General features: G+C 39.0%; 1 protein-coding gene across 1 annotated transcript; it reads left to right on the top strand.

The window, feature by feature from the left end:
• Positions 1–5261: 5261 nt before the first annotated feature.
• On the top strand, positions 5262–8002 carry CMTM6 (CKLF-like MARVEL transmembrane domain containing 6; the record flags this gene model as incomplete). Its single annotated transcript, XM_010085899.1, has 3 exons — positions 5262–5438; positions 6270–6368; positions 7853–8002. Coding segments are annotated over 3 exons (426 nt in total), but the record flags the coding sequence as incomplete, so codon positions are not given.
• Between the last annotated feature and the right edge of the window lie 2466 nt (positions 8003–10468).

Raw genomic sequence — 10468 nt, 5'->3', positions numbered from 1 at the left:
CGGCAGTCGCCCGCGGGCTTTACAGATGTCCCTGGTTGCCAAAAGTGCGGCTTTGGTGTAGAAATGAGCGTTTTACCATGACCTCCGGCTTTAGGACAACCCTTCGCAGTTTAAAAATTAAACTCTTCACCGGCAAAGCGCAGGCTGGGGGGATGGCCGTGCAGGCGCTCCGGGGAGTGATTTCTCTCTGTCGGGAAAGGGGGAAAGGGCTCCCTCCACCAGAAGGCCCAACTTCAGGCATAGTGCAGGCAAAGTCTGCCTTTGCTGTTGGTCACTAAAGCAGCAGAGACTCTGAATTCGGCTGGAAAGCCGGAATAGTGTTCTAACAATCCTGTCGCCTCTACAGGCTCAGATTATTTTATGGTGGGGAAGTAACAGGCGCGTTCCTGCCTGGCGTTCTGGCTCCAGGAGCAGGGGCTGACATCTGATGGTTGCATGCATCGAGCGACCGAGGTTCGGTGCTGCAGCCGGCATGGGGCAGCTGCTTGCTGTTGTTATGGTTTGAAATCGGGGAAAACCTCAGCGTTTTCTTCTAAGGGCCGTGTTGGATAAAGCAGGAAGTAGAAACCTTCAGTTGAACCTCAGGGTAGGGCAGTGGAACTGGCAAGGGCTTGCTGGGTCATCGCATCCAGACCTGCTTCTCCTCCCGCTCCTGCAGCCTGGTGTAAGCTCATCACGCTGCGCTGTCCGTGCTAAGATCGGGGCGCTCATTCCTCCCGTGACTCACGGTAGAAAATGGAACAACAAATGTGCAGCGTTGGTGGTGGCCTGTTTTACGAGACAGCGCAGTGCATCGTGTTGGGCAGTACTGTCACCACAGGAAAGAAGAGGTTTAGATTCTGCTTGCTTTTTGCTACATATAACGTTATTCCTGAACACATTCAGCTGTGGGGCGCCTGATTCAGACTCCTGTTTGTTCTGTGCTTGGAGATGGGCTTTTCTGAAACATGCCAGTGCGACTGTGCTGATAAGGACGTGAGGAGCATCATCCTTAAGTGCTGGGAGGGAGGTAGTGAAACCGACAGTGGGAAAGGGCAGCTGACTGCTAATGTGTGTCAGGGTACATTTTCCAGCCAACAAAGTGGCTTTTTAGTCAGATGTCTCATGCTCAAGGGAATTGTAGGTGATTTCCAACCCTTTCTCAACACTTTGCCATTACAGAAAAGAGGACATTCGGTTTTTAAACTTTGTCTCACACACAGTCAAAAAAACCTTCAACGGTAAACGTAAGATTCATGAGTGCTGGTAAAGATAACGGTAATGCTGCCAAAAATAATGTTTTCTGAAAGTGTTTAAAAAAAATCACACCCAAGAGTGCTTTAAATAAATAAATATAATAGGACATAAACTTTTACTTCATATACTGGAGATTAATAAAGTAAGATCTGCTGGCTATTGCTCACAAGCAGTTGGTTTATATAAGTAGTTTCACTGACTAAAATAAGCTATTACATATGCATATTTATGGTGTACCAAAGTCTTGAACTGTTTACCTGAACAGAGGCATTATTTAGAAAGCTTTCTAGGTAGGAAAAAGAAAAATGATAATTATCCTAAACAGGGTGGATAGCTGCTTGATATGCTCCTAAAGAATTAGCAGTTTATGGCCTGTACCTCTCCTTCAGTGAGAGGAAAACCAAAATGGAGTTATAGTCGTTTACCTTCCTAATTTCCAGCTTTTTTTTTTCCTTCCCTTTTTGTGTCTCTTTATCAAAATGCACAGATTTTGAAGTTCTTGTGCCTTAAACAAGCCACAGAAATTCTTGAAAGTGGAAGGCTCTGTGTCTGCAGTAAGAAAAATGTTCCTGTTTTGGGAAAGTTTTGATTTTTTGAAATGCCAGTGATGGTGATGGTCATTAACATCTATTAGCCTTGTGTTACAATAGTGATTATGAGTTGTTGTTGGGATTATGCACTTGTAATTACTTGTGTGGACTGCTCAGTGGGGTATTGCACTCAGAAAATCAACTGTCTTCATTATAGAAGGGATCAAGTATTTTGCAGAATGCTATTAAATCACCTGCAGTGGTTTCTAGACCTGAGAAATGTTTTTCTTCTGATTAATAATGACATACATTGTAATCTTAGTCTGCCTTATTAAAGCTGTTGAGCAGATGAAATAAGGACAGTGTAACTGACAAAAAGATGCTAGGAGGCATGCTTATTGCAGGGTTTTCTAGATTATTTTTTTTTATATAGGTGGGATGTTTTTGTTAGTCCATGACTGGTTCAAATTCTGTACAAAGGTAAATGACACAGTGCATATTATGCCAAGATTGGGGTAGAAATGAATTCTTATCTACAGCAGATATACTTGTCATCAACAATGGTGTGAATTTAACAAAAATGCCCTAACTGTAAAGGAAAATTGTAATTCAGTCTTAAACATCTGCCCTTTTTTTGTGCTGTTCACTTCCTATAATCACTTCCTGATTGTGGAGACTTAAAGAATTACTACATGCACCCATGTGAAAAAGAAGGTTTTTTACTGGGAATACCACTGCTGAGCATTTTTGCAGGGCTGTTGGAAAGTTAATTGATCTGCTTTATTTTCATAGCATTCTTTTGTAGCCTTTCACTTATTAAATCTAGTAATTTGACACTTGTGTAGAACCTTCCAACAGTAATGTCAGTATCAATGAATAACTTCTTGCTGGTGAGGGACAGATGAAGATCTTTAATTTCTGGGGTACATATGGACACAGAGGACTAATTAAAAAAAAAAAAAGAAGTTAAAAACTCATGTCCAACGATGCTTTTCCCTTTACAGCACACATGAAAGTGAGCAGTGCGTGGATATGGCGAGGTGTGGATTTTCTTCCAGGAACCAGCCTGTCTGTGTTCCCGTGCACCTCTCTGCAGCCTGTGCACTGCCCAGAAAGGTTTAGTGCTCAAGAAAATGAGGAACTACTGAGCTGCCCCTCTCCACTCATTATTGACGGCTCAAACAAAAGCAGTAGTGATATTCTGGGCACCAGCTTCTAGGGATTCTCCATGGGATCGGTGTGGAGGAGGCAGATATAAAAACAAAATAAGAGAGCTTTGGCTGCTTCGTGTAAGCCTGCAGAGGCCTGTGCTTATCCCAGGACTAATGCTGACAGACAAAGGTGGATCTCTGGCAGAACAGTTCTTGTGAAACTGAACGAATTGTGGAATCTCCTGGCTTGTTAAAAGCAGCTCGTATTTATACTGTGTCTAATAGCAGGATGTTACTAAAATGCAGATGAATAACAGAGACAATTATCTTCTGGCTAATAGTAGAAAAACCTTCTTGGTATGTTATATAGCTGTAACTATATAAACAGAAATTAGGAACTACTCTTTTAGTGGTATTTAAAACTTTTTTTTTCTAGTAGGACAAGACCATAATCCCGTTTGTTTCTCATAGTGATATCAAGAAGTGAGTTAAGAAACCCAAGCAGAACTCTCTGTCAGCTTATAAATATACTGTTGATAACACCACATCAAAGTTCTTCAAACCAAAGCTTTTTTAATGATGGACTCTATTTTACTATTCAGTTTATTAATAAAAAAATTAATATTGACTTGGACAAGTCCCACATAGGACTCCACTTGGTAAATCTTATTTGTTTGATGCTGAACCCTTTATAGCTACTCTTTGAGTGAGATTTTTTTCTACTTGTTTGTACACTCAGTGGAGAGGGGGTTTTGGGGTTTTTTTTTAGTTATTTAGATCATATTATGATTATCTGGGCTTATAAATTATTTTAAGGGCAGGCTTATTTCCTTTCTGCTCTGTTTCGTCCCAGGTGAAAGTGATGGCATTCAATTTTCCGTGCTGATAAAAAGAGCTAGACCTAGCAAACGTACCTCACACTTCAGCTGACCTTGTGAAAAATGTGAAATTGAAAGTCATTGGATACAGCTGTAAGCAAATCTTTTGAAATACAAAAAAATACTTAAAAATTGGAAATTCAGAGTTCAAAACATTCCTCAGACAGCCATTGTAGTCACTGTTTTAGGTGCAAGTGCTCCTGAGAAGTTTGCCTTCCCAGCCTCTGTGGGAGAGAAGGGAAGTATGCGAAGGCCTGATAGCAATGGTGCAGTTTCCCAGCTCGGGTTCTTTCCCTTTCTGAGATCCTGTTTACTTTATATGATTGCACCGTTTTCAAAACATGATGCTTTGAAGTGCCCTTCTGGCTTAGCAGGGGGAATTTACAGTTCCCATGTGCTAAATTGCTGTTCTTATTTTTACTGTCAGCAAACTGAAACCAAAGGTTGGTGGTTATTTTCCAAGAACAATTCTGAATTTTAGAATTTGTTTCTTGGGTGTTTTTTTTTTAAAGAACAACTGTCAACCTTATTATTGCCTATATATTCTTATTAAAAATAGGATCATCATCTCAATTTTATGACCAAGTCTGATTCCTGCTAATGGTTTTGTTTCGATTTTGTGAACTCCTTACTACAAGGATCTATAATCCTGTGTCAACTTTATGAGATGAATTAAACTAGCAAGAAGTGGCCAAAATGAAGGAACATTTCTATAAAGCAATATGCTTTCTGTTACAATAAAATAGTAGAAAATCCAGCAGCAGATGTATGGTGACCATACAGGAATTAACTCATGTTCTTTCCTCAGAGCATACTGTGGCAGGAAGGTGAACATAGGCTTCTGCATAGATTAAACACTGTCCAACATAGCTTAAACACAGTTAAAACTTTTTGTTCCTGTAAGTACAGCTGAGCTGTCGTTACTGGGTCGTAAGCATGTGAGCTATTAGCTACATGTACTTCCCCTGAAGTTTATCAAGGGAGGTAATGTGGGCTGTAAATTTTCAGGGAGGTCGCTGACTGTGTCAGTGCCATCCAGTTTCCCCCTCCACCCTGAACACAAATGCATTTAAGATGAAGTGCAGTTGTAAGTAGTAAACAATAGCATTTTTTCTCGGTCTGAGCAGGATGCGTGCTCACCACACGGCCTGCTTCCTCTGCTTCCAACTGGCAATTGCACAAAGCCGCAAACTGGGAATCTTGACTGTCTAATCAAGAAGCCTGTATTTGGTGGTATGTGCTTAGCTTACATCAGTGTAGTTTATTGACCAACTTTAACAACAAGTGTAAATTATGCAACTATATAATTATTTCTGCCTGTAAGAAAACAGTGCAGAATTTTATCCGGGTTCGTAGTAGATCGAGGATTTTCCTTACAGCTGTCTTATTAATATTCATATCAGAGACCTCTATTTGCTGAAGATATTAGAGACTTGATCCAACTCAAGCATGTTCTTTGTTTGCAGATTCTCTCTCTTCTGGCTGTTATTTTTGAAGAAATTGTGAAGGATTGTAGCACATGTGGCGGACTTTACTTCTTTGAATTCACAAGCTGCAGTGCCTTTCTTTTGAGCCTCCTGATCCTGTGTGTGTATTGCACTGATGTATATGAAACATTTGGGGAAGATAAAGTACAAAGAGTGGTAAGGAATTTTATTTTTTAAAACAAACCTTTTCTTGTAGTGCTTACAGTCTACTGTGGAGTAAAAAGGCTATGCAGAATGAGTATTCTTCTCTATTTAAAAGGTAGATTAAGGTAGTTTATAGCTAAAAAATGAATCAACTTTGAGAGTCCCTTTTATATTGACAACTTTTCCAAAATTGTCGTGTTGGTTACCTGCAGGATTTCAGGACTTGTGTGAAAGTCTTTCATGTAGACTAATACTACTGTGTAGTCATTGCATATATGTGTGTATACGGAACAGTTTAATGCCAGGATGATATTTGTAATTTACCTGTTTACTGTATCTGTTTTCCTGCTGGGTGTAGCCTACCTCATTTTTGGTAATCATACTTGTTACAGTTCAGAAGATAAAGCAGTGGCACAAAGTTGCTCTGTGAAGTCAGTAAGAATATTATAGTGTCTTATGAGCTTCCCTTCCTATTTGTCTTCAGAGTAAGCAGTAGGGGTTTTTTATGTGAAGGTACAGATAAGGGAGTGTAGTAAGAGATTTGAATGAGCACATTTACTTACAGATTTCTGGTTTCCTTGTGAACGAAATCAGATGAAATGAATGAAATATTTAAAGGAGACAAAAACAGGGGAGTATGTAATGCAGACTCTTTTAAACAGCCGATACTGCTGAACGTTGTTTGTAATATAGCTGTAAAATATATCTTCTGAAGCTCCCATTAGCATCAAAGTTTCAAAGCATAAATCCACTGTCAGATTAACTCAGCTGCTGTTATGATTCTTGTTCTTTTTCAGGTAGTATATCTACAATTCTACAACATGATATTTTTTATATTTGCAGAATTTTTGGGCCATGCCAGCCATAGGTGTCTGTTTTCTGATAGCATCAATAGTGCTTGCTGCGACCAGCTCCGGGTCTCCTTTTGAAAAAGCTGCATGTGTAAGTCTTAAAGTTGCATCATTTACTTTGTATTTATCTTGTGTGTTAATTTCTCTGCCCTCTAAACCTCACTCAATTTGTTTCAGGAGGAATTAGCTATTTCAGACCTTTCTTTTTTTTTCGTCAGGGTTGCTTGAAAGCTCTGTATGCACTTGCAGCTCCCTAGCATTTGAGGCGTGCTTCTGGGTTCCTCAGACTTTCTTGGCTCTGTATCATTCCCTGTCACCTGTCACTATTTTGACATTGCCAGCTCTCACAACTTCCCCAGTTCTCTAATATCCTGTCTCTGAAATGCTTACTTTTTTCTTCAATTGTCCTTTCATAATGCCACCCCCTCACAAAGTCAGCAAGAAAACATGTCTTTTGCCAGGCATTGGCCACCCCCTCACAAAGTCAGCAAGAAAACGTCTTTTGCCAGGCATTATAAAGCATACGAGGAGAATACTGACTTGCAAAGGTTGCAGTAAGAACAGCAGTTTCCTCAGTGACAGAAGTAGAAGAGCAACAGGGCACGCATCTCCCAGGGAACACTGAAGAGGCTTAGGGCAAGGCACTGAAAAAGCTTTGGGATGCTGTGAATGTTGTAATTCCTTACTCATTTGGCACTTCTTTTGAATAATCTTGGAAATGTGAATATGTGAATTTAAAAAATCAAATTTTGATTTTACTCTTGAATGAGAAAAAATGAGTTTAAAAAGAAAGCAAAATAATTCTGTTCCGCAGGCACATGAGCTATTAGAGACACACACTTTTGTATAGTCATATTCTGTGATGTTGATATATTCAAACCTAATGGTTTGAGCATAAATTCTTTCAGGTTCTTTTTCTGGAGCTAGAAAAAAAACAACTATTGTGATTTAAGGTCTTACTAGTGCAAATTGCTTAGCGGCGAACCACTTGACTAAAATTTAGGTAAAAGTTGAAAGAGTCCATGAGTGTGTTTCCTTGTTTGAAAGAAGTGCTAAACCCAGCTTTCTCCTTATCACTATCTTTCCATGACTAATCATGAAATGTCATTAACAAAATGTCATTTCACCCCTGCTGACCCAGTAAGGACTTGCCTAGGCCACGCAGATCTTTTCTCCCTTCACCTTCCATGTGTTACTCTTCATCACTTAGTCCCTTGAATCAGCAGCCATCTCTTGGATAAATACTGCTATACCACCAACTCCATGCTTCTTTAGTAACTAATTTTGTCAACAAAATGAATATACTTTTTTTATTAAGGGCTGTTTGGAACATACTGTATGGTCCAAGCTTGACTATGAGAATGAGAGCTGTAAAAAGTTTTGCATTAAATGCGCTAGAATTGAGATTTCTGATCTGTTTCTAATTTAAATGGAACCACCAATTTAAGGAGGACTATAGTCTTAATATATATGTTATTAACGTATGTAAATTGTCCAGCAAATCTCTCCAAATGATGTTAGAATACTGTTAATGTTTGTACATTTTAAAATTATATATTCCTTTCACTTTCACAGGCATTTGGATTTCCTGCAAGTGGTGCATTTTTAGCTGAAAGTATTATAGACTATTTTCACAATCGGAAAAAAACCATCAACGGACACTCTGAAAATCCTGGCAACACTCCAAGTGCAACAGAAAATCAGCCACTGAATAAACAAAGCTAACTTTCTGTAATTATTTAATTTTTTTTTAAATGAAGCAAACTAAAATGAACTTTCAGTGCACTATAGGTAACAACTTCTGTCTCTTCCTTCTAATCAATTTTGTACACATTGCTCATCACAAATTTTTAGAGATCCTTAGGTCAAGTAATGGCATCTTGAGCATCATGTTCTAAAGTAACTGGTCCTGCTTAATAACTGGTCCTGCCACCTGTCCAGGTGACTTAATCTAAAAAAACTCATATCTATATAGAATAACTCAAGGACAGCAGTGTGCTGATTTGATTTTGACGGAGGTGACTAATAAAGGCTAATGCATGTTGCCTAAATTCTGAGCTATACCCTACAGATACTTTCTGTATAAATGGACCAGATACTTATGTTACAACTTACAAATCAGCACAGCAGAATTCATTCTTGTACTTACTGGTCAAACTGTGAATGTAAAAGGGATACCTAATTGGAGCCTTACAGAAACGCTTATCCTTACATAAGGGGTTTTGTTCTGTTTTTACTAGTCATATGTCTTGGTTCTGTCTGTGGAGATCAGCTTAATGGAATCGTGAGTGGAAGGGTTTTATGGGGAGGGTAATGTAATGGAATATTAAGGAGACAGTTTTGCATCCTATTGTCGTCAAAGTTTGGGCTTGTATGCCAGAATCTTCTTTCAGATTGTTTCAAAAGCTATAAAAGTTGCAGGAAGAAACTTGAAAAGCCATCTGTGAGAGGAAAAACACAAAGAATAAATATTCTTACAAAGTAACCCCCAAAGGAGTAATCTGAACATCAATGGGAAAAATGTTACAGCATGTTGGTACTATACTGGTAAATATTACTTGCAAGGTTAATACCATATGCAGCTTGTTTATGCATAGTAAATGGTAAGTTTTGCCAGAATGGTTATGGACCCTACCATTTCCTTTTTTTATAAGTATGGCACTAGCTTGAGACTTCTTGCTACTGACTAGTTCAGTTGGTAAACCGGTGAATAAGCACATGTACCCTTGATTTGCCTTAAAAGCAACAGGCTGTAGGAACTGCAAAAAACACTAGTGATACAACACGTATCAGACAAGTGACAGACATGTCAGACCAGATGTCAATGGCTGTAATAGAAGTGAAGGAATGAAAAGGCATTTTTCAGATGTCTGAGGTAGAAGCAAGACTGCTGGACCTCACTTGAGAGGAAAGCCTTCAAAAGTAGGGCAAATTGATTTAAGCCAGGAGATGTTCCAAAACACCAAAGCAAATGAGAAAAAGCTGGTTATGCAAAAACAATTCTTGTTTGAGTGCTCGTGACATTTGCTGTGTCTTCCAGGCATTAACTCCATTTCATCAATACCATTGTCTGACAAATTTACAGTCTTGTAACCTGTTCTGTCAGCTTTGAGACTAAGCCCTCCAGAAATTGGCTGGGCAAGCTGTATTTGGAAAAGGATGAGGAAGCTTCTAAGACAAAGGACTGTAAAAGAAGGTCAAGTTTTTTTTCCAGTGCTGCCACTTTCTGATGTATGTGAGTTTGTGATGTTCTCTCTCGAAGCCCTGACACTTAAGCCTAACACTACACTTTGCTTGGAGGATGTAAAATTTTGACAGGTGGTGTGAAGCATCAAGTTTAAGCTGTAGCTTGGTTTCAGAGCCATGCATGAAATACATACTTTCTTTCATAGAATTTCCTGCTTTGTGAAGAAGAAATGCTCTTTGGACTGGCTTTTTTTTTCTTGTATTTATTAGCGTCCATTTGCACTAAAGCCTGATCTCAGTCTAGAGGTACAGAGCTTGCTGTAGCTGTCTCTGAAAACTGGGTAGATAGAGATGTTTTGTTTACAAGCAATGTTACTGGTGATACAAAACTTGCAATAATGAGAAATATCTGCTATGATTTGCAATGTCTTTCTTTGGGGATTGTGTCCATATCAATGGTTAACATTCTAATGGATATATTTTTTTTTATTGCCCAGAATTCTACTGAATGTGTTTGCACATCAAAATATCTGTAGTCTCTAAATTAAAAGCTGTAAATATAGTGTAAGAGTAATACCGTGCTGCTGATATTTATTAAACAATGCAGCACCATGGTGGGACTTCTATCTTGAGGTAATTTTTTCTTGTAATTTATACATGAGGAGAGTTCTGGGTTTTGGTTGCTTTTTCTGTAGATTTTTCCCCACCTCAGTGCTTTGTTATTGGTGTCCATTCCTGAATTGAGGACACTGGCACTGAAAAGGATGTGTCAAGTCATCTCTCTACCTTGGCTTCCCTATCTATGATACCTACTGCTGATACTTCTCAGAGAAACTGAAATACAGAGCAAGTTATTATTATGAAAAGGTGCCACAAGGAGTTGGTGTCAGAAGAACCGACTGACTGAGATCTCCTGACCATTAAGCCTTTTGAAACAAACACTGCCAACCTTTGCAGAATGGTTTGATGGATTCTCCCACTATATCCATGCTGGCATCTCTGGCA

This window comes from Pterocles gutturalis, unplaced genomic scaffold (genome assembly GCF_000699245.1).
Source record: "Pterocles gutturalis isolate BGI_N339 unplaced genomic scaffold, ASM69924v1 scaffold32030, whole genome shotgun sequence".
NCBI lineage: Eukaryota > Metazoa > Chordata > Aves > Pterocliformes > Pteroclidae > Pterocles > Pterocles gutturalis.
This window is presented reverse-complemented; position numbering and strand designations above follow the sequence as displayed.